We start from the raw sequence: 27,750 nt of genomic DNA, 5'->3' as shown, positions 1-27,750 counted from the left end.
TATACTATGTCTTGAAGAAAGGGCAGACAATACAGTTTCATCCAACCAAGTGAACCTACGGTTAGTATAATGCTGCCTGGTGTACTGTCCTTTATAGATTTTGCAAGTGGAGTTGTCTCCTTTACACACCCCACAAGAATCAGGCACAGCTGTGGAGCCCAACACACGGTCACAGCCCACTCTCTGTGAAATAAACATCATTGTTGTTTATAAAAAGTGTAGATAAGAACCTTTATTTATCTGACAAAAGCACAAAGAAAAAGATTTTCACTGACCAACCTAATTATATTCTGTAAATTTAAGCTAATTCAGGGTTTGTTGGCTGCAACACAAAATTTGTTTTACTATCTACAGTACGTTATATTGTGGAAAGATTCAGGGACTCTGCATAAAAACCAAGGGTGAAAACCTCTGTTGAAGATGGCATTGCATTAACAACCATCATGTTACAAATGGTAAATGTGGCCACATGACATCAGGAATACACAGACAGTCCATCTCAAGCAAAGAGAAAGACATATGTCAAATCTGTGCAGAAACACCAAGTTCTCTGGGGCTGAGCTCATGTCAGATGATTCAAAAGACAGTGGAAATGTTTTCAGCTCGGTTTGGGGGAAAATGGATATTCTGCTCAGGACATAAAAAGCCAGCAGCTGCATGGGAATGGGGCTGCGTCACTGCCCATGGCATCAGTGACTTACATACAAGTAAAGGCTGCATTAATGCTTAAGCATGGGATTTTTATAGAGAGAGAAACTTCCCATGAGAAGTCAGTGGATATTTCAGCAGGACATGGCATCATTTTGAACGTGCTGTGATGGTGTGGCTTGTACTGCCATTAAAAAAGGATGGCATGGTAAGGAAAAGGTGAATGAGATAATAGAGTGGCAATGTGCAGCTGAAGACACAGTATGCCACAAAGTATGAATGTGTTGCCTGCATCATTCCTTTTGCTTATATTCACAAATAATGGTTCAAGCGATTAAGAAATTATAGACTTTACTGCATTTTACCTCACACAGTCCGTCAATACAGACGTTGGAGCTGTCGTGTGAGCACAGTGTCCCATCCTTAACTTTGCTTGCCAGGGCAAAGAAGAAATCATAGCCTTCTGCGAAGCAGTACAGCTTACACACATCTTGATCTGGAAGCAAAGACAGAAACAAACTGTTTACTTCCATTTCCAGTTGATGAAACCCGATCATACATTTTATAAATAAATAAAAGGATCCATCTCACCGTCCACTCTGGTGTATGGCCTCCAGGTGTAGTACCATCCCCTGAACTGCCTGCTGTTGAATTCAGCACACTGCTGGGCTCTGTAGTCAGTGGCGTTGGGGGGGCAGTCCCCAGTGTTGCAAAGTTTGTAGGACCTGGAGGGGCCCTCGCAGAACTTCCCTCCAAATGCAGGTCTGCAGAGAGGAATACATACAAATGTAATGAAAATCACACTTTCCAGTTTGTTAGTAATTCGATTTTCACTATTTCGATCCGGATTGATGTTTTCTCACATGACCTACAGAAGGAGCGAGTCAAGTTATATTAGAAATAACACTGGCTGTATTTTGGTGTGACTCATATGTGAACATCCCTCCCTGAGTGTGAGTGTGGGCTTCTTCCATCTCTGGCGTTCCCCCCAGGCTATGTTTAATAAAATCCCTTCCAAGGGACAATTATACCTTTTGTAAGCCTTCAGTGCACATTGTCTTTTATCTCTTTCTTACTTGTTTTATATCCCTACATTTCATCTTTTGCTTTTTTAATCCCTCCTCTATCATCTCTTTCACTCTTTCCACTTCCCCTCACTTTTGACTTATCTTTGTTTTCTTTTCCTTCCTTTCCACCACCATGCTTCTTCACCATCTCTCGTACTTTGTTCTTATCACTCCCTGTCTAATTTAACCCACCACTTGTCAGGAACTTGGCAGATCCTGAAAAAAAGGCCCCGGACTTTGGAATAGGGCCCCCTGACTGACTGGCAGTACAAATAATGCAGGGTGACTGATGAGTCAGGGACTAAGCGGGCTGATAAGTGATGAAAAGACACATCCGTGTGAGGGATGTTCACAGTTTTAATCATGTGCCTTAATGTACTCTTGTCTATCTCTGAGCTATCTGTTGAAGACTGTTAATGCATATTTCTCTACCTGGGGTTATTGCACTGTCTGTCTCGGTAGGTGACTCCACTTTCACAGCTTCGTGAGCAGGCAGACCACGATGACCACTCAGACCAGTGGCCATGCTGAGGCCTTGGACCCTCATCCCCCTGTTTCACACACTGGCCTCGACGACACCACTGGACCGAAAGAGAGAAGAAAGAAGGTGAATTTGAGACATGCTTTCTTTGTGATAACTGTCAATCAAAGCTTAGCAGAGATCTGTGACACTCGCACGCTCTACTGTTTAACTCCTGTCAAAAACGCGGGGGTCCAGTCCTGATTATATACTGAAACATCTATTAGAGAGCTCCAGTAGTGCTGCTTTTCAGACAGTCTCTACCTTGAGCTGTCATCAGCTAGAATTAACAGATCTAGGCCAAACACAACTAAAATGTGGAAAAACTGTCTCATACCTTACAAGGATATTCTCCACAGTGAAATAATACACTTACCATTGTGGTTGACATATTTTCTTTTCTTGTTGCTCTATGCTGTATTTAGCCATTGTTTTTCTTTCTTTAACGGTAATAGAGTAAAAAACAACTAAAACACAAAACTGTAGTCAGAAACGACTAAATAAATAGAGTAACACTGCTCATAAGCATTCACAAAAACATCTTTAGTTGTTTCTAAATTATCTGTCAAGCATCAAATATAACTTTCTTCCAGTAAGTCTACATGGTGGATTAATTAGTATATGAATGAACCAGGTCAGGCAGCGTTTAACGTAGCATTTTCAACATTTTTATGTTTCCCCAACACGACGAGGGTAACTTCCCTCACAGTCTGGTTGCTCATAATTCCTACTGCTAAAATTGCTCCAAGAGGCAACCAGGAGAAGCAGAAACTCTATGACAAGTTAAGTGACTGCAAATTGTCAGTATAATCCTGAATTAAATTACGAATGTGCTACAGGACACACATATCTAAAGTTTTTTACTGTATGCATTTTAACAATGAGCATTTCTTCACTACAAATCCCTTAACGTAATGTGAGAAGACTTCTTTTTGTAAGATCTAAACTCCCTTAAGACATCGAAATATATTCCAAGTCTTTTGCTGGTGAAGTCTCAACTGTCTTGGAGTGATCTCGAGAGCCTTTGCGAGCACGTCTACACTGAGCACACACAACACTCAGGCTTGAGTGCTGATGGGGGGTCATATGTTCAGCTGTTCCTGTTCTCGCTGTGTGTTCATGCCTGCACACGAGGACACAGACATACACACTAGCATACACACACCTTTCAAACTAATCTCGCGGTCCTTAAATACGAACTAGAACAGCTGATTTCTGCTCAGCTTCCCCTCTGCAGATGAGTGCCACAGATTCTTAAGCGAGCCTGTCATTGTTTTTGCTCAGTTAATTGTCCCGTGGAGAGATAGGGCGAGATTAAACCATAAAGTTCAATATATTAAGAAGAGAATGTTGATGAGGGGCAGTCGGGGGAGACATGGTAAGAGAGAGACAGATCCTTGGGGTTGAAAGATGGAAAGAAAGAATAAATAAAGAGCACAGATTGCTTTTTGGCCCCAACCCCATCGGCATATTTTTGCCATGTCAGCAACAAACCAATTGCAGATGCTCCCTGAGGTGAAATAATAGAGAGAAAGTGTGGCACCCAATAGAAAAAGACGTTTTGACGCTGCATTCAATTCAGTTGGAAAAAGCAGTGAAGTTGAGCGAAAACCTTCCCCTTTGCTTACAAGTGCATGCATCCATCTGAGCTGGGACACAGTCCCGTGGGCGTGTAAAAAAAAAGATGCCATTAAAAGAAGTGGAATGTCACTCAGTTCAAAACCTTTCTTTCTCAAAATGGACAAACTGAGTCTCAGCAATATCTAACAATCAATAAAAGTTACTTTTATAATGGCCTCTCCGTCAGTTCAGCCTGACTCAGTCATTTGCCCACTCAGAGCAAATCCCTTGGAGGATAAATGTGCTGTGTGTGACACATCTGCTTACAAGCTCTAACCCCTCTTACACCAATCGCCACACAGTAGATGATACTACGCAGCACACTGAAAAACGATCCAACGTCAACTTAGAAAATTTAATCCATTTATTTCAGTTTCATTGGTCTTGCTCAACTCAGTCTGTTACTCATGAACAGATAATCGGAGAGTTGTCAGGTTCAGTGTTCTTGTTCGAGTCGTTGAGTAGTTCTGATGGATACGTATTTTTTCACTATGACTGCAAAAACTCTGAGAGGCTCCTGTTTGGTGCTTTTCATTTGTGGATTTATTTGGTGAGATGTTGCCATGGAGCCATGTATTGGCAACACAAACACAGAAAACAAGACCAAACTTATTTTGACTTTGTTGTATAAAATGGAACAAACATCTTAGTGATGGTATTATTAAAGGGTAACTTAATAACCCCCTTCATGGACGATGCATTGACATCTTGGAGAAGAAAATAGGTAGCTGCAAGTCCCTACCAGCTGTTGGACACATTATTAGTATGACCACTAAGATTGCCTAAAAGGTGCAGAACAAAAAATCCAATCAGATTGAATGGGTTCCCATGGCAGTCATATGATGCCACCTTCATCTCAAACACACACACACACACACACACACACACACACTGCACACACACAAGACCACGTGTTAAATCACCATGTCGGGGCCACAGGCCGAGCCTTCAGCTGCTGGCATGAATTTGGTCTCGCACTTCCTTCCAACGCGGTGGCACCACAGAGCCTTGCAGATATCCTGGAACAGCATGAGATACAGGCAACGGGTAAGTGACACCGCTAACATGATGTCTTGCTGCAAATGTCAGTTCTGAGTGTTATCAGTATCCTCACAAGAGCTGGGAACAAATCAAGCAATGAGGGGGAAAAAGAAAAAAGATAAATGATGATGATAGTACTGCTTTTTAGCCTCTCGAGAACTATTAAAACATGTTGATGAGAGCTTGGGGATTATAGATTGTCAGAATAATCATCTTCTGGCTAGTTATTGGTATGCAGCAACTATTTATGCTTTAGTAGTTCGGATAGCGACATTTAAAAAATAAATCAAAATTGGTGCAACTGTTGCACCGATGACAAAACTGTAATCTTTTTTTTTTTTAAATTTATTTGCATTAGTTAGATAAAAGATAAAAAGTGAAACGCCCTTGCATTAAAATGAAGGGGAGTATCGAACTTGTGTATGTGTGTACACATGTTACTGTGTTTCTCAGCAATGGTCTGAATGATTCAAATGGGAGCACCGGGTGGTTTCCCTGCTCGAATTGTCTGAGAAACACAACCCATTACTTTTTAACATGTCCACTCTATTACTATCTGAATGACTATATCAGATTTTGACAACTCAGTGCTGATGCTGACAGGCACCTTGGCCTCAGCTAGTTGCCGCCAAGAGCCACCATGGAATTCATCCCAGGGCCTGTTTGTCCAGCTGTTTTGCTTGCTCAGGTCTTTTGTAACAGTAAAAATGGCGGAGAGTGTGCAACTGATGGAAGGCGTAGACAGAGAGAGGCCGTGAGATGTGATGGACAGAGTGAGACGGAGTTAAAGATAGAAAGGGAGAAAACAAGAGAGAAAACACAATACACATGATTTTGCCTTTTGTAACCAAGCTGCGTCTAACCACACACGCCAGGGAGAGTATCACTTGGCTCCTCCAGAGGTGCCTTATCTCGACCATTCCTGCCAAAATGTTTCATGAAATACGAGTTCACTATACGCTGAACTGCACTGCAGAGGCTGATGCTTGAGTGTTTGTTATGAGTAACAAGTGGCTGGGAAGGTGGTGAGCATGAAGACTACGTGGGTCAACTTGGGTCTCGTGCACTGGGGTCCTCTCCTGCTATCGGCTGCATGAACAGACACGAGCAGCATGAGACCAAAAAAAAGAAACCCACGAGAGAGCAATTCCAAAAGATGTTGCAGCTGCAGCTGAAATAATGTATGGATGTTCAGATGTTTAGATGAGGAGGATACCATGTGCTGATATCATGAGTTGAAATCAATCTTATGATGTGTGGGACATTTTCAACTTTTTTCCAGAACTAGAAACTAAAAAGCTAAACTAAAACTAAAAGCCTCTTAAAATGAAAAATATTCACTGACTCTTTTTATTTTTTGAACAATAGGTGTATCATCCCTGGTTCAGGTGAGGTGAGCTACAATAGTTGGACCCATGGAAACACTGAAGTAATCTAAATCCTATCGGGATGGTATATCAAAGCGCAACATCAACAGTAATGAGACAATGGGAGAGAAACATGGAGAGATTCCCATTGGCAGCGCTCCAGTGTATATTTAGTCATCCATCCCAGTGAGTATTTCATGGGCAGTATTATAACTCTCACTGTTTGTTTTGTGTGTGTATACACGAGGGCATGCATCAGTTTCTCATTTCCTTCTTCTTTCCTTTATTCTTCCTTTTTCCTCTACATCATCCCCTCTATTCCACTCTCAACATCTTTCTGTTTTTCCATTTCCATCTGAATTGTTTTTAACTAATTAAGACCTTCCAGTGTGTGTGTGTGCTGAGAGAATCTCTGGGTGCATCATGGCAGAGGAGTTTTTCATTTGCCTAGGATAGCATAACTGAGTCAAAGTCTATTTAACCTTCTTAAAATCCAAGGTGCACAGTTTGGCCTTCTCCCCAAACTGCCATTTGCACTGTGTGTCTGCATCGTACAGCTCGCCCGGCAGCTTCTCCGGGTACCGATACTCCTTGACAGCTCGGGGTTCGTCTGATAGGCACAAAGCCTGGGCGGAGCTGGAGGAGAAGAGAATAAAAGAGAAATAGTAAGTGAACCAAATGACACAAGATGAAGAGAAGCAGCAGCGGAGAGGAAATTAGGACAGCTCTAAAGAGGGGGAGGCAGAGGTGGATGGGTCGGGGGTGACAAGAGAGGAAGAAAGGAAAGTGTAGAGGGACGAGAGAGGAGGAATTAACAGACACAGCTTTGGTTGATCAGCTTTGTTGATGTACACCATGCATACCCACATACTAAACAGACACTACAGTCCACAACCGACAGCATCAGGCTACGACGCCCCATTGTTTTAAATTTAGAGAGTACCGTAAAGTGTTGCCATGGACACATAACATGTTGCCAAACTCAAACTCTGAGAGTAAAGATTTTAGTGCATCAGACACTCAATTATGACGGACATAAAGAAATTCTTGCCCATATCGCTCATATCCGAACACCGGCAGGGGGGTTTCCAGTGTTAACTGATACCGCTGGTTACTATACAGAGATGTTTTACAGCTTAAACACCACAGTCAGGGGAATATAATACAACAATATGGTGGAAAGAGCATGAAAAGGCAAAATATGTTGGAATGGTTCAATGTGCTAGTGAGTGGTCCTGATTGCTTTTGCAGAGTATTATATGTGTCTCTCCGTGTGTGTGTGTGTGTGTGTGTGAGATCTTCCATTGCTTTATGGGTCCTACGTGTGTCTAAGTGAACGATGGCTGCTCTGCAAGTGCAATAGTCGGACATTATTCACATAATATTTCTGAAAAATACATTATATTTACAGTGTGCACACAACAGCAGGCGCACATGTAAGGCCTGTTGTGAAGCACTGCTACACAGAACAATTACAACCCCAGTAGAGCTCATTTGCGGGATCTCAGGACCCGTTCCCTCCAGAGCAGCTTTTTATATTTACTGACGGCAACACAAGAGTCTTAGGACAAAATGTTTTCCCCAAAATTTAACTTGTAAGCACTGCACTCCACAAGATTATCATCAGCTGGACATTAAAAAAAAAAAAAAAAAACAGCAAAGAGAAAAGCATCCATTCTTTTCTAGCAGTCCCTGCAGAGCTCCTGACTCATCTCTTCCAGACAAAAACTACTGGGTATTTTAAATCCAGCATGGCTTGTTGATACATCAAACACAAACTGTGTCCTCTGCAGCGTGTCCAAGAGAAAGAAAACAGAAATGGGACCACAAGAAAGTCTTGTAACTTTCATGTAACACTGACTTCTTGATGGTTCTTGCCACTGCTCATACAAACAAAAACAAGTCCAAGTGGCTTTTAGGGAAATTTCCCTTCCTCTATAAAAGTTGTTGATCCCTTTTAAGCATGGCAAAGAGCTGAGGTAAAGCATCTTACTTTACATACAGTGTTGGAGCACAGCTCTCAGTCATAGGTGGCTGAGAAGAGGCAGATTCAGAATGAGTGTAATGCAAACTTCTCGCGAAATCGTACTTAACTCAGTGAGACGCTTTTCTCCAAAACATTTAAATAATTCCTTTGATTGCAATTAGGAAAACATACAATATCTCGTCACTTTTATCACTCAGTGATTAAATGGGAAGATGACCCTTGGTTGGTTCAGTGCTACAGAGATTCCCTCCACATGGCCTCAGGGGGGTGATGGGAGTTTAATATAAGGCTGACAGGCCTAACAAGGGTGAGGTCATCCCAGCTCTAATAACTCAGCGAGGAAATACACTGTCTGTCTCCACCACTGAGTAGGAATACCTGTCAGTTCAGTTAACACACTGGTAAATTTAGTGGAGGGCACTGCCTCTGGGCTATCCGGTTTCAAGCACACACACACACACCACATGCTCAGGGCACATGGAAACCCAACCAGACACATGGACGCTACTTCCACTGATGCACTGAACACTCAACTTTCCTCCTCACATGTGCACTTCTCTGTCACACACATATCTAATATGTATACAGTGCATTCATATATATTCTGCTAACATGTTTTTCTCCAACACATGTGAACACATCAGTAACACATGGGGAAGAAAAAAGACCCAATGCATGTTTAAAGTGGCTATTGCCAAGTGGAGCACTGTTGTTTTACTAGTTTTATTTCATAAACTGATACAAAGCTGCTTACCCATTACTCATCAATACACCATATGGAGGTCATTGAGCTTTTCTGTTCTGCTCTGAAAACTTAATAGGAATCTTCAAGCAGTGTGACCCGTAAATGTCAGTATTCACAGTACAATGCATTTCACAATAAAAGCATAGCAGTAATAAAAAATACAGCTGCTTACTTGAGGAAGCGACTTAGGTACTGACGGCTGCAGGCGGACCAGGAGAAGATACCGTTGTGTCCGGCCAATGTGGGAGACATGATGTTTCCCTCGGACTTCTTACAAACATTTCCTTCACCATCATGGACCATTCCAAAACTGGGGAATGATTTGAGATTTTACCATGCAAGTTATGACACATGATGTTATGGTGACAGTGCTCAGTAGTACCTGCACAGCTTCATATTCCTATTCATAAATGTGTTTGATGGGAGGTTGATGAAATCGTATCAATGTGGTAACAATTTCATAATCAGCCTTGGAATATTTGCATGCGGAAATAAATAAAATGCTTTAAAACTATTTTTTTTCTGTTGTCTGTGCTTAAATCATATTTTGAGCCATGTCAAATGTGCATTAGCAGGGGGAACTATTTCTTATTATCTGAATCATTTATCTTGACAGCTATTAAACACATCCAATCTTTTATTCTGAACACAATGTGTTTTGATTTGGTCGTCATGAGATCTGGAGAGAGAAGGTAGCACTTACTTGTGTCCGGATTCATGGGCGATGGTGAATGCCAGCCCCAGGCCAGTGTCCTCGTTAATGGTGCAGCTTCGGTATTTACTGCACATCCCACTAATTGGAGCGAAACCTGCAAAACCAGAGATGACTTTTTACCAATTTTTACATCACAGTTCAATTATTTGATCTTTTCAGTCAGATCTAACATAAGCTATGATCAACTGATTATATTCATCTATTTTAAACTGTGTTTAATCCTTAATCCTCCATATGTTATATTTAACATTTCTCTGTTACCTTTCAATCCACTTCACACTCTTTCTCTTTCTTCACTTCTTTCAAATAGCTCCTCTTCTCTATTAAACTCTGTTTTACTCTTCAGCTCTCTTCACACCCCTTTATATAAATTTTCCTTACCTGTCTCCTTACATGCTGCAGACAATCACACAAGCCTCCCCCCTGAATGGCTCTGAATTAAAAAGGATACTTTACTCTCGGGGAATACCTTAGTTTCAGGTAGTCATGGTACTAGTTAGTTAATATACTATAAAGCATTTGGGGATAGGTCTGTAACCACAATGAAAAATAATTTGGGTGACCGGCTGGTGATACCAATGTCATTTTGCCTTGCACGTCTGGGAATGGTCCGAGCTAACTTATTTTACTGAACACACAGAAACACACACCTTTGAACTGGGCGTTCATAGCAATGATTAGGGCTAATGCTGTCCTCAACACTTTGAAGTCAAAACTGAAGTCTGGGATTTCAAGGTAGTGTGGTACACAAACACACACACACACACACACACACACACACACACACACACACACACACACACACACACACACACACACACACACACACACACACACAAACAGACATGCACACTTGCCTCACCTCAACACAAAATAGAGTTGTTTTTTTTTTTTCACAATGTGGAAAACATGGTCATTACCACAAACAAGCTGTTGTTAGTTTGTTAGATGGTGTACACTCACAAAGACTGAACTTCTGTGTAACTCCACCTGTACACACTGTGACTAAAGATCACTGCTGAATGTCATGTGTCATCAGTATGTTTTCATTACATTATTTTTACATCTTATTATTCTGCTTTTGCAATAAAGTGTTTTCTAAGGGTTTGTATTCAACACAGCAGTGGAGCTTCTTAATGCTCATAATAATAATGATTTAAATGAAAAATCAGCTGTTAAACTTTTAATATTTTCATATTACTATATAAAGTGTGCAGGACGCTTGAACACCTGGTTTGGCTAACGTGGTCCTGGATAATACCGTGTGACAGAGCAAAGGAGCAACTTCCCAGAGAAAAAACATGAGAGAATGTCATATTTCTGTCAATAGCAAGAAACAAACCAAAATAAGCACAGATGGCATTCATGTGGCTTTGTCATTTCAACATTTGGGCAGTCGCATTTGCAGAGAGTCCTTTGTAATATCTGCAATCAAACTTTTAAGCATTTATTATGCTGCATATTCTACTTCTTAGTAGCAATAAAGACATACCAAGAGTGTCACAGGGTTCATTCTTCCAGGAGCAGATGTCGAGTCCTGTGAGGAGAATGGCGTGGTCATGGTGTCGCCCCTCTCTGCCTCCCAGTGTGGACTGCCAGTGGCAGAAGCTGTTCAGTGTGTGGTCTGCATGGTGGTTAATCACCAAACCGTCCTGTGAGATAACACAGATGAAAGGAGAGAGAACGAGAGATAAAAACTGTGCTTTTGAATGGGAACAAAATATTGAAATCAAATGACTCTTCCTGTACTTTGACAAATATCAATAAATCACGCCGTTGTTTTATATTACCACATCTTTTTAATTTTATCACTCTTATCTTTAGACAGGTGCTGCTGTTAGAAAGACAAACTTCAGGGGCATTTTTGCCATTTCTGGCATTCCTCCCTCTGATAATTGCCTTTTAGGGAATAATGAAATCTATTAAGATCACAGGTGGATAGAAACCAGGACCCACCTTCCTAAAACTGCTCGACTCTTTCTCTGACAGTACCCCACCTGTTCCTTCACGCCCTCCTCCTCCCCCTTTTATTTTACCCATGCTCTCTTTCAATCCCCCTTACTCTGCAAGAATTTCCCTCCTGAATCTGCCAAACACCCAAGAACTGTGCACCCTGTAATTAGCCACTTTAAATGTCCTCAGCAGTTTGGATGACTCCTAGAAAACCAGAGAGACCTGAGAGATTTAAACCCTCAGGCAGAAAAAAACAATAAACATATTAAAAGTATTTTTTTGCATTCTTGTTGTTTCTGAAGTCGCACATAGACAGCATCAGGGTGAGGATACTAAAGATAAGGGTACACACTACTGAACTATTTTTAAATCCTTCAACCCCACGAAGCATTAAAATTCCAGTCTTTGACACGCTCACCTGATCTTCATCCAGAAGTACAAGGCCCACTATCACTATGTTGATGTTCCCCCCTATCGTGCCATCTTTAAAGAGACTTGAGACCTAGAAGGCACAAAACATAACAAAAAATCTTACTTATTATTAAAACTGTAGATGTTTCCAATTATACTCACACAGATATTTGACCGTCAATCGTAACAGCTTGAGCTTTGAAAGTGGACTCCTAAGCTTTTGCTCTTGTTCGCTCTCTGTCTTTTCTCTTGGACCCTTTGAATACCTCAGGTGTCACTCAGTGTTTTTTTTTTTTTTTCTTTTTTCAGGAACACTCATTCATTCCTTATGTTCCCCATGTTTGGTCTTTCTCTTCACTGAGTCATAAGAAGACACACGGCTGTAGTCAGTTAACAAACTCTGAGGTTCAAAGACGCAATCAAAACCACTTATTTAAGCTATAATGTCCTGGAACACCAGAGTTCCACAAGAGCCTATAAAATGAATAATCACACTAGTTTCCATAGAGTTTCAGTGTTTTGTGGTTCATAACATACAGCGTTTTTTTTTTTTTTACAATCAGTAATTTTTCTAAATGGTTTTGAAGTTGTTCCACTCTGCCATGAAGAAAACATTAATCTAGGCAAATGCTGCAATGACATATCAGATTGAATTTTCTACAAATACCAAATAATCTTTTTAAGACCCGCAAGAGCTGGCAGGTGCGGTAGATGGCTGGGTGTTTTCTGTGTAACTCCATACTCCACACACTATTTAAGCGACTCCTTCGAGGCTGCGACTGCTCCAACTTGGTTTCTACTAGAGGCGACCATGTTTTCAAAATAGATGGATTATCTTTGGATTTGTCAGTCAGTCATTAAGTAGCAAAAACGAGCGTGATGGAATTTGCTCGGAGATCAGCTGAGAGGAATGTGGGGACACTGTGAGTGTGGCGGCGGTGATCTCACCCAGATATCAGTTTCGTGTTTTTAGATGTGCTCTGTCTGATTAGTGAGTATGGAAGACAGAGGTGTCAAGTCACTAAATCCTGCAGCATGGCAAACTGTGAATTTATACATGGCTTTCATCTCAATTTCTACTGATGTTTGACATTTACATGGTGTGTAATGACAAAAACATACAAGAATGATCATGAAGTCAGGATAGCGTTCTGGCATTGAATTGTATTTGATGAGAGGAAATAAGCTAAGTAACACCAGGCTTTGTTTTTCTCTTGTGAATCCACTGATAATGATTTTGTACACGTTCATGCACTGTAGGCCTCTCGAATAATTTGGTCTAGAAGGTAGCACATTTATTATTAACACAAACAAGGCCCAAAGTGTAGCTGTTACGAAGCTTCTCTCACCATGTTCAGCACCGTAAGAACGTATGTTGTAATGTTTTCATGGCCGTGGTTGTCCATCATCTTTCTGTCCACCACCACCAGCGTCTCCACATTGAGCTTCTGATCGATCTGTTTCTTCATCATCACTGCCCTTTTGTTCCTGGGGACGAACTTGTACTCGTCTGGGAGGATAAAAACACCCTCCCCTGGAGGTTTGGGCATGTCTGACCAAAAGCCGATAAAGAGATACAAAGTGAGTTACAATTGTTTTGATAATAACCTAGTTTTTTTTAGGAGGAAATATGTGGTAACAACAGGCCTGATTTAGTGAAACCTCATGTAAGACAGGGTGGTGTATGCAACATCCACTGTAAATATACAATCCTTCCTTCTCACAGATGATTGCATGTTGCAAAAGATTGGAAATGAACCTGTAGCCAGCAGCCAAATGGGTACCTTTGCTTGTCAGCATTAACCTGCAATTTTGGTAAGTGGCTGACATTCATGACTTGATGTCATGGATAAACTGAAAACTTCTGGCACTGACCCAGGAGTGCTTAGTGTTATGCTGTCGTTAGAAACCATGGTATGGGATGAATTGTGCATTAACAGCAGCTAGAGTCATATTTTGTGTGCTAGCTGATGATGCATACAAACCCATTTCCTGATTAACTATAAGTAGAAACACTATTTAAATTTGAAAACTGGTTAATCTCTGGGCAAAACGCATCATATCCACACTTCTATCCATATAATCACATGAGGTCAGTAGTAAAGAACAGCAGGGAACCATTGCTGCTTTGAAGCCAACACATCAAATCCTCACTTCTAAGTTTCCAGGTTATCAAAACTTCAAAACTTTCACCAATCGCTCGCCGCCTGTGATAAACTATAAAGGCTTTAGAGTTTGCTTACATAGGCGGAAAGCAGGTGAGAGCCCAAAGTCCTTTTTTTTCGACTGAAATACAGCACAGGTGTTCAGTGATGTAACTCTATGGGAATGTAAACATCGGCGTGTTTTCACGGAGGACAGACAGCTGGGGGTTTCTGCAGTCTAATGGTGGTCGTACCAGTCCAAATCCCTGTCTGCTCTCAAGTGACCTCCGTGACACAAAGTGAATATAAACATTTCCCTTAACCTCTTTACAGGTTAAGTCACTAATGAAGTCAACCGAAAAAAGGTCTAAATTGAGGTCATATTATTCAGATGAAGCATGAAATACAATCCTCTCACTTCCCACCCTCAGGATAATTTTCAATGGGAAAAATTACCATTGATTTGCCTTGTGTTTTTTTTAAAGGTTACAAAATGTTCTCAGTTCAAATTGGCTGATAAGTCGGCTGCTGTAATCACTAAAACGCTGTAAGCACTAAAGCAGCGACATGACTGGGATTTATAACCCGGCCTCTTGTTAAGTAGTAAAAACACACATCTTGTTAGTGCTCTTTAACACAACAGGCTGTAATGACGTGTTGACAGCAGCACGCATCTCTGCACAGACTGTGCTACTTTTAATGTAGTGTTCCCGAACGATGCGCCATGTGTCGTTTATTTTTTCCCCTGAGCGCTGTGAGGAGCTGTGCGTTTCGCAGCGCTCAATAAACAGAGTATGGTAATCTTGGTATTCAGTGACAATAAAATGAACAAGTCAACACGTGTGTGTCAAATGTTTTCATCTGAGAGAATGGAAAAGGTTCATGCTTTGTTTTTCTCCATGTCCTCCTCTTCCTGTTATGAGTGACTACATTCATTCATACAAGTTAAACTGAAACCCCTCCCCACTAATATTCACATGGAAAACAGTGGCAGACATGTTTCATTTATCAGATGGTTCAATCGAGCATGGAGCTTTCTACATGTGGAGTAGAATGAGAAATTGCCCTTACATACATTTCTTCCTTCTCCCGCAGAAGTGCTGCCTCTGCTTCTTGCCGCGTCTGTAGTCGTTGTCTTGGTGATGGCCCGTCCTATGATGCTCCATTTGGATGCCACGGTCAGAACCGTACTGCACATTTTGCTGTGTTTGCCTCCTTTTGTGCTGACCTCCCGTGGCCGTGTTGTAGACCGGTTCGGTCTGGGACTCTGTGGATCTCTTCGTGACGGTGTGCGGAGTTGAATTTGCGGATCTCTTTTGAGGACCCGGAGGCTGATGACCCCTCTGCTCTGTCTGGTTGTGCCTTTCACTCTTGTAGAGGATGTGTGGCTGGTGACTAATGGGTGCCGTGAAGTTTTCTCTCTGGGCGAGGCTCCGAGAAACGGGTCTGAGGAAGTAGTCTCCATCCTGTGCTCGGATCAAACCTGACTAGAGGCAAAACAGACAGACCCATTAGCTTTATGGAAGTGGCTTTTAAACTCGTTAAATCCAGGCAAATGAAACGTACAGAACTTAAAAGTGAAGGGAGTTTGGTCAGATTGTTGTCTTTCTTCTACTCAACAACTGACACACTTTCTTCCACTAAAATGAACCTTAGGGCCTAAAGTCATCTAGAACAAATGAACAAAACAACAACCTTCTTCAGCTGCTCACTTAGTTTGATCATCTGTCTCTGTCAGCAATTAGCCACGATTTGACTCTTGGGTTACTGTGAACCTGACCCCCCTAAAAGCTCTGTGCGGCTCAATTACTTGTCGTGTTTCACATCTGTTTTGCTGTTCAGGGTCAGACTTTGCTATCTCAGCAAAATCTAAATAACACTTAGTCAGACAGAAAGAGGCTGAAACAAAAGGGGTCGCGTCAGGATGAAAGAAGTTGATGCCTCATAAAACAAAACAAAAAAAAACTACATGTTAACCAAAGTCCAGGTTGAGACATGCTTTACTGTAACAATCGCAAACAAACCTTTTCTAAAAAAATATATTATTAGATGTTATGAATGTTCCTTATTCTTTGAAAGTGAGGGACATGTGAGCGCGAGGCCACACTTTAAATTCTAGGACATTATGAAAGCCCATTAAAAACCTCTAAATGCTCAGCACATGATTTCTTCAGTTGACCTTATTCTCTCTCTGCGTGTCTCAAGCTGAAAATGCCTGTGTCTCTTTGGGAGAAGACAAAGACATTTACAGCTTTCATATTCCATTTTCAGTAAACGTCTGTCACAGCCCATTCAGACACTTGGAGATTGCTTTCTCTTGCTCTCTGTCTTTTTCTTTGTCTCCGCGAGTCTCTCCAAACACGCACCACATCTGTGTTGACAGTCAACTGGCACGTAGCATTTGGAGCTTGGCAGTAATAGTGGTCTCCCTATAATATGTTTAATTGACTACAGTCTCCATTTTTTTTTTCACTGCGAGTAGAGTGTGAGGTCCTTTGTCATCACAGCCTTTCTGCCGGTTGACAGAAACAGTCTGACACAGTGGCAGTGGTGAGACTGCGGCTAACCTAGAGTGACTAAGTACGCATACAGTAAATGTGAAAGTCTCAAAACAGTACAAGGTGGATTTGTGCATATGAGAGATGCAGTGAGCGATAGACTGACAGATGTTATACATGTACAGCTAATGTCATGTCAGTGAATAGATTTGTGCTCATCGATGTGCATTAAAGTAAGAATGTCTCTACTCCCATCGTGCACAAACAGACCTCTGCTGGTGATGATTCTTATGTTGCCTTTATGATTCTCAGTAATGATTTTCCCCATTGCATCATCACTCTGGACTCCACCTCTGCCAACCTATAACCACAGATCAGGAAGCTAGTGGAATCCTTGGAAAATACTGTGACTGTATTAGGCACTGAATTTAAAAATGATGAACTCAACACAGAGGAACACGAGCCAACGCAGATGTGTCAGCTGTGGACACAAAGGCCGTACAGTTTAGAGCTTTCATTAGGCACTATGTCAAAAAAGTCATCAGATATTTATGTTGCATTTGTGCTTTACATCAACCAAACTGATGTGATGTCCCAGATGGTGTAAAAAAACCAGAGAATAAAGAGATTTAAAAGCCATGCACATCTGTATGACTCATGAGGTGCAGAGCAGTTTCTGGTTACAGGTGTTTCAGTGCTAGATAATGATTCTTTTCTACTGTATATTAGCTGGAGTTTGACTGACAAACACACAGAGTGATACAGGTACGTGCTCTATTTGGAGACATATTTATAGCCAGAAACACACTTTTTGGTCCAGTGTTTATTGTGATGATTACATCATTTCTATTGTCATTTCTAGTTTCTGTGCTGATATGTAGTTGTTTTTAAAATCCCAATGTTGCAACCAATTGAATAAAATGTCAGTAACTGTGGACAATTGATCCTGAAGTTGGCTTTTGGGAATAAGTGGGTGGAGAGTGTTAATACAGAGAAAAAGAGAAAGACAGGGGGGAAAAAAAAGAAAGCTGCTTCCCAATTACCATTACCACCTTCACACACTGTAGCCTGCCTGCCAACGGTCAAGCTGTAATCCTTGCCATGAACCCCAGCCAGGAGTGCCGGTTAAAATCACATGTGACAACCGGTGCGTGATCCTGTCATCCGCATGGCACCCACCCCGGCGCTGTGTAATCACAGATGATTTGTCATAATTTGGTTCCAAGTCACGGTGAAGTCTCTGACCTGAACTGTGCTGCTGTCAACCTTCAGAACTTTGCATGTTATGTCTGGGTGGGTGGTTCAGTTGTTGAACATTGGGACATCAGCGGGGAGCTCCAGGGAAAATGGATGCCATGTGGAGGCTAACAAAACTGATTCTGTTTATTTGGCACATTGGGATTGAGATTATTTGGGAGGAGGGGATGAAAGGATCTTTCCTTTTTTGCTGCTTTTGTCATAAGGGATTGTTTTGGTCAGCCCGTTCGAGGAGGTACAGATAGACAAGAAGAGAAAGTGAGTGATGGAAAAAGACAATTCTAGGACTTATATCTACAGCACACTATGGGCTGGGCTGTTTAGTTTGGAGTTGTTATAGAAATTGCCATGTTCTCATACCTATCAAAGATCTGCCTGTTGGTCAGTTATGAAAAGAGCTCTGCTTTACTGCTAACATTGCAATAGTATCTTAACAGTGGCACACTGCCTCAAATATTATAATGCATCTAGTTCTAAATTTCCAAACATGCTTTGCTTTCATATGTTTATACCTGCATATAACACTGCACTAATCAGACGAGTATTCCGATTTTAAGTATGATGCAGCCAATATTGTGCAATCAACCTTGCAACCTTGCCCAAAGCCTTTTAAACACAGCCACTTGATGCACATCAACAAACATTAACATCCCGATAACTGTGACTGCATTTCATGGCAACGTTCACTCTTTTACTTCTGTCTCTTCCCTGTCAGCACCAATTGCGCATGTTACATTCTGCAGGTCCTACAGTGTACCACATTGGTCTGTCCATGCAGTATTGATGTGTATGTTTGTGGGCTTTTTTGCTGTCATCGAATTGGTGCAAAAAACATTGGTTCTGTCATACTGTATGACAAAACCTATAGCATTATTCCTAAATCGGGGGTATGGATGATGTTTTAGTTCAGTAAAGTGAGTCATTCATGGAGATGCATGAATTGATCTTGATGTGATTCTTTTTCCAAAGCTGCTTTAATGCTTTGTCTCTAAGCTGAGTTAGAGACTTACCGGTAAGGTTTGTGTGTGCAGCTGCATCATAACAAGAACCATGAGTCACTCCTTGCACACCTTGTTTCCTCTCATTTATGTCTGCTGTCCCACTGACTGAAACTTCAAGACTGACCCTTATAGTTTACTTAATTCTGTTTTTCAGTTGTTTGTCCTAAGCTGCCGACTTACAATTAGTCTGTAATATTTAACCTCTGTTGGTAGATTCTGTATTCTTCAAAAACATGCACATTTTATGAGCAGTGCATAACACCAGCTTTTATTTGGAGACAGCAACCAGGCTAGAAATTGTGCAAAAAAAACAAACAAAACGAAAACATTTGTAATAGCAGTGTACTGTGAGAACAATGAATTCAAAATGTTTCCGCCTTAAACAAAGCAACATCCTTGTCTTCCTAAGCACAAACAGCAAACAACCACCACAGTTAATCACTATGATGTCATTAGACTGTAACCTCCACTGCTTTCTTTAAGCATGAGATTAGATCACACTAGTGCCTATCCTAAATAGCCAAAGTCATCAGATTACACACTCTGCTCTTCGAGGTGCAAATAGCAGTCATAAAATGCTGAAACACTACTTGGGAGGGCGCAAACAGCTGGACTCTCTGGAGTCAGATGCATCCAGACAAGCAGCGACAAGAACGAGAAGGAGGTGGGGGGAGAGGCGTTAGGAAAACGGAACTGATGGGGGAAGCATTCTGTGCATTACAAGGTGCACCTGACTGTGCTCAGTATATGGCTCTCTCTTTCTCTCTGGCCATCTTTAACCTACTCTTGCTAATGGGACATATCCCAAAAATACACAGTATACGCACCATGATTAATTATATATCATATTTATTTCTGTATTTTCTGGTCCAAGTATGCATTTTTACTCACTCCAGTGTATGAGAAATACAATCTACCTCAAAGTTTAGACAAAGTAATGAAGAAATCCTGAAGCAAAAAAGCAGCAATGCATATTTTTACTGCGCTTGTGCAGTTTGTGCATACAATCAGTTACATGACGGCTGTTTCTGTAGAAGCTGAAGGCAGGGATTCAGACTTTGGCTCAATGTTTGGGCTTTTTGGAAAATTGGAAAGATACTGGATTGATACCCTGACAACACAATTCAACACTAGACACTATTTCTTAATCAGTTATCACTTTTATCGCTATTTCACTTCACAAACTGCACCTTAGTCATCTGTTGGAGAGCTATTCCGAACACGAACGTTCCCCAAATGTTCCAGACTCACTTTATTCTGGTGTCGGAGACACATTGAGCACCTTACAGTATGTGCTTTGTGTGAGGAAGCCATGACTGATGGGAGCAAATGATAAAACAAGTAACAATCCCTTAAGATCATTTGATGTATCTTATGTTGAAAATTGATTACTGCATATCAACCTGCCAAGACCACCCAGCATTCGTTTCAAAGCTTCACCACAACAGCAGACCATCTCTCATATATTCTTGGAAATCCCAGAGGTGGGACGGGTATGCAGCATTCTATTATTACTACTACTACAAGCCCAGAGGCAAGAAACACACCCTTCCTTTTACAAGAGGAAAACACATGACCTTCAAGTGATTTGTAGTGAGAGGGCATTTAGCATTTCCCTTTGGTACAAAAGAAAGGTGTGTTTCAGACAGACGAATAAAATTAGACTAGACAAACAGATACAGATAAGTATGTATGTAGTCTGATATATAGACAGAAACAGAGGTAGAGGTGTCCCCTACTAATGTCGGGATTTAGGTTAGAAGAAAAATAATCAGTCAAACAACGTCTGCATGGCACTCTGCTCACCTTTCAACTCCCTCACCCCCATGAAAGCCAGATTAAAGCAGATTATGCTGCAGCATAAAGGATGCGTTTTATGATGTCCGCCTCCACATGTGTGTGAGTGGTCAGCGCTTCAAACCATTTGGAAGCTGGACTGCGCTGTCAGTGGGATTGGCGTGCTTCTTTTATTCCACTAATTCTGTGGTTGCAAATAAGACATTTTTCATGGTTCAGCTCCCTACTGCCATCAAAGAGAGGCTAACCACTATATGTGCTGCCGAAAGAGGAGAGAGTTAAAAAAGGCGACTTATACATAACATTGCAGTGTAACGCCTCACAGGGTAAATAAGGCTGATATGTGGTCTCGTCTAACTTGTATCATGCTGCTGTTGAAGTCCAGGTGCTCACTGATACCAGATACAGCTATTGATCGGGGCTACGCAGGTCAATTTTTACCTGTCAACTAGGAGCCTGTCCAAAGTGCAAGGTCTCCTGTGAGGTCTGTGGACAAGTGGCAAAGTAAACTTTGAAACTTGGTTTTGACCAGTGAGACATTTTCATCTTTAACTTATCCCAGTCTAAAGTCTAAATATAATCTAAATATCCCAGTCTCCTGACATAAGTTTGCAGTTCCTTAATTCACATGAGAAAAATTCCCATTGATGGACTGACCCAGTCCCTCTTAGCCAGCCACAGTCGTGAGAACCACATTTACAGTCTGTGCAACCCTGGACCTTTTGGCTGAATCTTTTATTGGGATGTGGTCTGAAATGCAGCCATGCTCACACACACATGGACACACACACACTCTCTCTCTCTGACATACACAGTCACAGAGAAGAAGATACATCCCTGGAGATGTGCCACTGTCTGTCTGTTGTTTTAGAGGGCATTTCTCAGACACAGACAAACAAAAATATAAACAACAACCCTGGAATTTATAATTAAAAACACCAAAAAAGACTGGCCTCCTTTTTTTAAGCTATAAACTGTGAGTTTCCAGTGACATTTGAGAACAAATAACTAACAGGACAGGAGTTTCCCTAGCCACGACACAGTTCCTGCTCTGTCTCCTTATAAATAAATTATTATTATTACTATACCACCAAGACAACACCAGAACAAACACAAGCTAGTCTTTCACAATCCAGCTCAAACGTACACAAATGGATTTCTACAGCAATAAAGTCAGCTCAGTTTTGAATTTGGCTATCAGCTGATTAGTTCCTATATTCAGATCACCTACATCTTCAGGTTAGCTCACCACCGACTCTCCCTCAAAAGACAATTCAGATCAATTAGATTTTCTGAATTTTCACAGTCAGCTTACTCCATATGATGCCAGCTGTGTTAGTACTGATGACACTTCTAATAAATAAGCACTTTAAATAAACCAAATAAAAACTAAAATAGGAAATTGAAGTGAATCAAATTTAAAAACGATACCCATGAACTGTTTGTTCACGTGTCTTGGCTCCGAAAGCCGGTCAGACATTACACGGTGTGCTAACTAAGGCGATGAAATACCACCAAAACATTGTTCTGGCATGTTTGGCATGCTTGTGTTGTTCGAATTTTCCTGGCTTATAGACCAAACATTCAGCTCTGTTTGCAGACTTGACTTTTCCTTTCATTAGTTATTCATTAGCTGATCTAGGCAAACGTGTAATATACTTAGAATGAGCCTGAACTAATCATGTAGGACAGTTTGAAAGGAAGCCTGACAGTGGGTTTTTAAGTCAACTGGAGTCAAGTACAAGCCATTTACTGACCAGACCAGCCAAACAGTCAGTGCACCGACTCAAGCGCTGTGTGAAAGGCTGCTTCATAGTAGCATAATGAAAGAGCTGCTTGATGACTGTATATGTGTTACAGAAAAGGACAGTGTCTTACGAGGGAAAAAATGTGGTTTTATCGCCTTTACTGCCCAGCTATAATCAGATTTTCTCCTCCTTTGATCAAAGAATTGCCCTGCCGCTCTTTGCTTTAGCTCAGTGTCTGAATCATATCTTGTGTCTTCTATCTTGTAACCCAGAATTACAGTGCACTTTAAGTATTTGTGCTTTCTGTCTTTTGCTTCTCCCCATTCTTTGCACTAATTGAGCATTTTCTTAACTTTGAGTTGAAATCCATACAGACCCATTGATATTTCCCGTTCTCCCTCTCTGGGTTTCAGCATGACAAGAACACTAATGCTGTGTTTATATTATCAGGGTTTCCCAGGATGAGCCAGATTTTTAAAAATCTGGCTCTCAGGCTCGCTGTTGCTTCTAGCTGATTACACTGCTCACTCAACACATCAATCTGCATGCTGTCAAAACGTAACTCAAATGAAGACGTCCAAAATATAGCTGAAATTTAACTGACCCTGAAGTCCATTTCACAGATTCACACACACACACACACACACACACACACTTGCAAATCAAATCTCTACACATACAAACTCACCATCCCCATGCATGTGGACAGTGCCACCGAGGTGTTGACCCTTGACCTCAGCGATCCCTGATAAAAGCAGAGTTCCTCCTGGTGGTAGGCCCACAGGCTCTTGGTGCCATTCTTTCCCAGAACTTGGACGGTGAAGCCAGGTGCTATGAGGCTGTGCGAAGCCTCCCTCAGCTCCATGTGGAAGTCCTGCCCCAAGCCGCTTAACCGAAAGTGGATTGTTTCACTGCCAGCGTTTGATGAACCTGCATCTGTGCTGAGGGATCTGCGTCGCCTTCTACGCTGGTGGTGAGCTACTTCATGCGAGATGTAAACCCCTTGATGGTTGACCTCATATGGAGAAACAATCTCATATTCTGGACAGAAAGCAAGAGGAACACAGGGAGAGAAGATTTGACAATATTTCAGCAGTAAAAACGGGTAAACAATATCACACTAGACTAATTGAGTAGCTACAAATAGAATATGAGTGCGATATTTCCTTCACAGCAGTATGTGTGATAGATTTTTTTGTACCATTCGCCTGAATCTCTCCCTATTGACAGTTGCCTACGTTATGGTGTACATGGAAATATGTCATCATGCAGTTATATTATCCTTATTGCAATGAAAGGAGGAATTATTGTGATATATTCTGGACTGTACAGTGTAACAAAGCCCTGCTCCTTACTAACTGGATGTCTCAGTGTTTTTTATTGTGATATACAATACGCTTAGCCAGGTGCTACCTTGGCTTCATCACAGGCTGCAAAAAAACAGCAGCTCCCTCCTTCCTAAACACTCCTGACCTTTTGCCAGCAGGGTCAAGAAGGAGGTATAAGAAAAGGAAGCGTTTTAGACCATTTCAACACAGACTCTTCCGCAGAAAGTGAATCATGTTTGACCTTGTGTTTTACTACAGCTTTTATTAGAGCTAAAGCTCAGGCTGGATAACCGCAGGTCATAAAGAGAAATGGTAGCAGGCCACAGGTCTGGTCTCTTGAAAAGTTACCCACGTAATCGTCTTGTGGCCACCGAAACTAATTCTTCCAAAGATCAAACCACGTGTAGCTGACTACTTGAGCTGTACAATACAATGCTGATTTTCCAGCGGAAATCAGAAGCAAACAGTTAATATTACTTATTGAGTCCATCCTCTGAGTAAGACTGAGTAAGAAATCATGTGCACAGAATGTAATAAATACAGTTAACATTGTGTACATTAAATGTTTAAAAGATGTTTTTTCTCTCAGCTGATGCTGAGAAGTGTTTCACAGTCAATTTCTTAATAACAGCAGCCACAACACAACTGAAGCAAGAGTCAGCTTCAGCTGCTGCACTGGATGACTTGCTTTAGCAATACTGAATAAATATAGCACAGAGACAGACGTGTTTTGGCGATGGGAGAAACATGCAGAATGGCAGAGACAGTGTTTCATCACTGGCAGTGGGAGATGTCACTTTTTTGGTAGATTTTAACACTGAGTTACAGAATGCATTTATTTTTAGCACCTTGCATTGTCATCACTGCATATGCAGCATGAGTAGACACGGTGGGAAGCAAACGTGTTACCCTACAACTGTTTTCTACCCAGAGAGCTACAGCACTTCAAAGAGTAAACACATACTTCGAGTCTCAAGTTTTTTTTCTGTTTTTTTTTTTCTGTGCAGACACTGAAGCACTTAGGCAGGAACAGAAAATGGTCTCCCCTATCTTTGTTGTGTTGTCCACCTTCCCCCAACACAACCGTATCTGTTCCACCCTAAGTCAAAAACCAGCTGCAGTGACCCTTGTCTGACAGTATACAAACAAAGAGTCTGCGGGAACAGACACACACACACATATTTCTTGTTTGATGGACTGAGACAAGATCCTGTGGTGGTTAGTGTGTTGGTTTAGTGGCTCCTGGGTGCCATTAGCACTATAAGAGGCTCCCACCAATGGGTGCCTTGGCCTGAAGTTGACAAAAGACACGATCTCTGTCCTCACCCGCCCTGACACGAGCTGTACGAATGTTTGTATGATGATTTGCAGCGAGGGCATCCCCTCACTTCTGTTTCAGATCATCTCCACATGTGTCCGGGCGAAAAAGGAGTTTTAGATGTTTGTTTATTTGTTTATGTGACTGCTCTTCATAGTGACTAGGATTATAAAAAAAAAAAAAAAAAGAAAATCAAACGATCTGAGGGAGAATGCACAGCCAGAGGATCTGCTGGCTCAGCATACCACATGGGGTTAGATCCACGAAACAAAGAACAGATGAAAGTCTTGCACTTACTGCTTGCAATAATTACTGAATTGACTAAGCAGCCAGAGCAGGCATCAACACATCTTCATTAAGCGTGTTATAAAACTCTTAACTGTACTAATAAAAGAAATATATAGCTATTTTTATTGTGTTATGCAGCAATTAATGTCATCCATTCATAATGTTCCTACTTTTATTATCCCACAGATGAAAAGTCCCTTCAGCGTTGCATCAGGCAAGTCAAATAAGATATTACTAAATTCAACAATTCCTTATTTTTGCCCTTTTACCACCTTGATCCATGTTTACAGCAGACCCTGGTGGCTATGTGTCAGGGTGCAGGTCGCCCCCCAGCGGTGAAGAGAGATCACAAACAGTGCAGGTGAGCGATGCTTGAGGGATGTAGAGGCTGGCTTTGCGTTTATTTACTGTCCCTATCAATCATGCACGCTCACAGTCGCAGAAAACACTGACGCATCGTGCGAGACCCTGCACGTACCTGTGCGTTGAGGTAAATTGAGGGAGCGGAGCAAAGCCGACGTCTTCTGCTGTGATCCGGCGGCGTCTCCAGGACGATTCAAGAGGACGCTCTGCAAGGAAATAGAAACATGACTGGGTCTGTGTCTCCTACAGATAACCGTGTAAAAAAAAATATATATATATATATCTCAGCTACTCTGTCATCTGAAGCGCTGACAACTTTATGAGCTCTGCATGCATGTGCGCACAGGCGCAGCGCTGATAACTAACTTACTTTAGTCAGTGGGACAAAACAAAGCAGATGAATAAAGAGCATCGGCCGCGTCCAGCTTCTCCATTCTGCACTTATCCTGAAGAAAGTCATGTCTGTTGATCACCTTTATGCAAAAAAAAAAAAAAAGAATAATAATAATAATAAAAAAGAAGAAGAAGCTTATATCACGCAGCCACTTTCCAAAAGTCCCCAAGGCTTCAGTGGATCAGTCCAACAGGAGTTGCAGCGAATCTGCAGGACTGAAGCAGCAACAAGTTTCAGATGAAGCCCAGTCCTCTTCAGGTCTCCATTCATTTTCTAGCTCCCTATTCTGACGCGGTAAATCGCATGCATTTAAATCTTCTCTCCCGGCAACTCATTTTCCTTTTTTTCCTCTGAGACAGTCCGACCAGGATCCAGCGTCTCCCTCTCTCTCTCTCTCTCTCTCTCTCTCTCTCTCTCCCTCACACACACGCTCACTCAGCCCCCCTCCCTCTCTCTCTCTCTCTCCTCTCTCTCTCTCTCCCTCTCTCTCTCTCTCTCTCTCTCTACCAGTGACCCCCGCGGACCATTTTGACTCCTACCAAAACCATGTGATTGTCTTAAATGGGCTGAATCTGGACCTGGCAGTGCCACACTTCTATTCATCAAGACGCACTGAGTCCCAGCCTGTTTGTTCCTGAACACAAGGCTACAGAGAACTATATGTGTGTGTGTGTGTGTGTGTGTGTTTGTTATGAGGAGGTGGTGTAGGGGGTGGTGTTGATAAGTGCACCCTGTAGCCAGTTTGACACCTGTGCTTAGAGCAGGGGTTTGCTCTCAGGCTTGCTCCCGGTGATGTGTGTGTTAAAAAGAACAAAATTGTAGGTATGAAGGGCAATGAAGTAACATAATGCTCCTACACACTTTAATGTGGCTGTAATAACAACTGCTGTGTTCGCTCCACATCAGTTCGCTTGAAAATGATGGTGCATTTCAACGTACGTATACAGGAATGAAAACGTTTATTTGAATCCAGCAGCAGTCTGCATCTCGACTCGGACGTGATCCGCGGATCGCACCCCCTGGAGCAGGCAATCAGTAATTTGTGATGGATTACAGTCTGAAATTTAACATTTGACCCTGTTTAATCCGCTCGTCATTCTCCCATCTCTCCTGTATTCCGCAGCTGCACTGATAGGCAGCCTGCCAACATTTCTTAACTCCACACAATCATTCATGGAAGTGCTCACGGGTGTGGGAGCCAAAAGATCAGGAGCGCTTGTTTCATATTCTGGAGCATTTCATCCTCCCCAAACAGAAAACCAGATGAGTTTTCTGCTGTGCGGCAGGAGAATGAAATGTGTGATGGTTTACAGTGTGCTCATTTTGGCACTAAAGCAGAATATGTGGACCAGAGTGAAAGAATCAGGGGTGACTGCAGTGAAATTGACCTATGAGATCCAATCCTTTTTAAACTATGGCCTATGCTGCACAGTTTTCAGTCTACAATGCATTTCTCTATAAGTTCCTTTTATTTCAACAAAGCTGGAGCATAAAAGATGGGGGAGGGTATGTTTATTATGCTCAGACGAATCAAATTAAG

General features: G+C 41.7%; 1 protein-coding gene across 1 annotated transcript in view; it reads right to left on the bottom strand.

Moving 5' to 3' along the window:
- The window catches only part of LOC113169164 (A disintegrin and metalloproteinase with thrombospondin motifs 16), a 39,238-nt gene extending 12,972 nt beyond the window's left edge, over positions 1 to 26,266 (bottom strand). Inside the window, exons 1-15 of the mRNA XM_026370350.1 lie at positions 26,187 to 26,266; positions 25,932 to 26,022; positions 23,208 to 23,560; positions 15,294 to 15,705; positions 13,424 to 13,626; positions 12,082 to 12,165; positions 11,203 to 11,362; positions 9,699 to 9,804; positions 9,168 to 9,305; positions 6,746 to 6,899; positions 4,779 to 4,874; positions 2,148 to 2,296; positions 1,240 to 1,412; positions 1,014 to 1,144; positions 60 to 183 (exon numbers count right to left, since the gene is read on the bottom strand). Of these exons, the coding sequence (XP_026226135.1) occupies positions 60 to 183; positions 1,014 to 1,144; positions 1,240 to 1,412; positions 2,148 to 2,296; positions 4,779 to 4,874; positions 6,746 to 6,899; positions 9,168 to 9,305; positions 9,699 to 9,804; positions 11,203 to 11,362; positions 12,082 to 12,165; positions 13,424 to 13,626; positions 15,294 to 15,705; positions 23,208 to 23,560; positions 25,932 to 26,022; positions 26,187 to 26,228 (2,416 nt within the window). The 5' untranslated portion in view covers positions 26,229 to 26,266. The remainder of the gene's footprint in view (positions 1 to 59; positions 184 to 1,013; positions 1,145 to 1,239; positions 1,413 to 2,147; positions 2,297 to 4,778; positions 4,875 to 6,745; positions 6,900 to 9,167; positions 9,306 to 9,698; positions 9,805 to 11,202; positions 11,363 to 12,081; positions 12,166 to 13,423; positions 13,627 to 15,293; positions 15,706 to 23,207; positions 23,561 to 25,931; positions 26,023 to 26,186) is intronic.
- Between the last annotated feature and the right edge of the window lie 1,484 nt (positions 26,267 to 27,750).

This window comes from Anabas testudineus, chromosome 16 (assembly GCF_900324465.2).
Source record: "Anabas testudineus chromosome 16, fAnaTes1.2, whole genome shotgun sequence".
Lineage (NCBI taxonomy): Eukaryota > Metazoa > Chordata > Actinopteri > Anabantiformes > Anabantidae > Anabas > Anabas testudineus.
The sequence above is the reverse complement of the archived record's forward strand: the minus strand, read 5'-3'. Positions and strand labels throughout refer to the sequence as shown.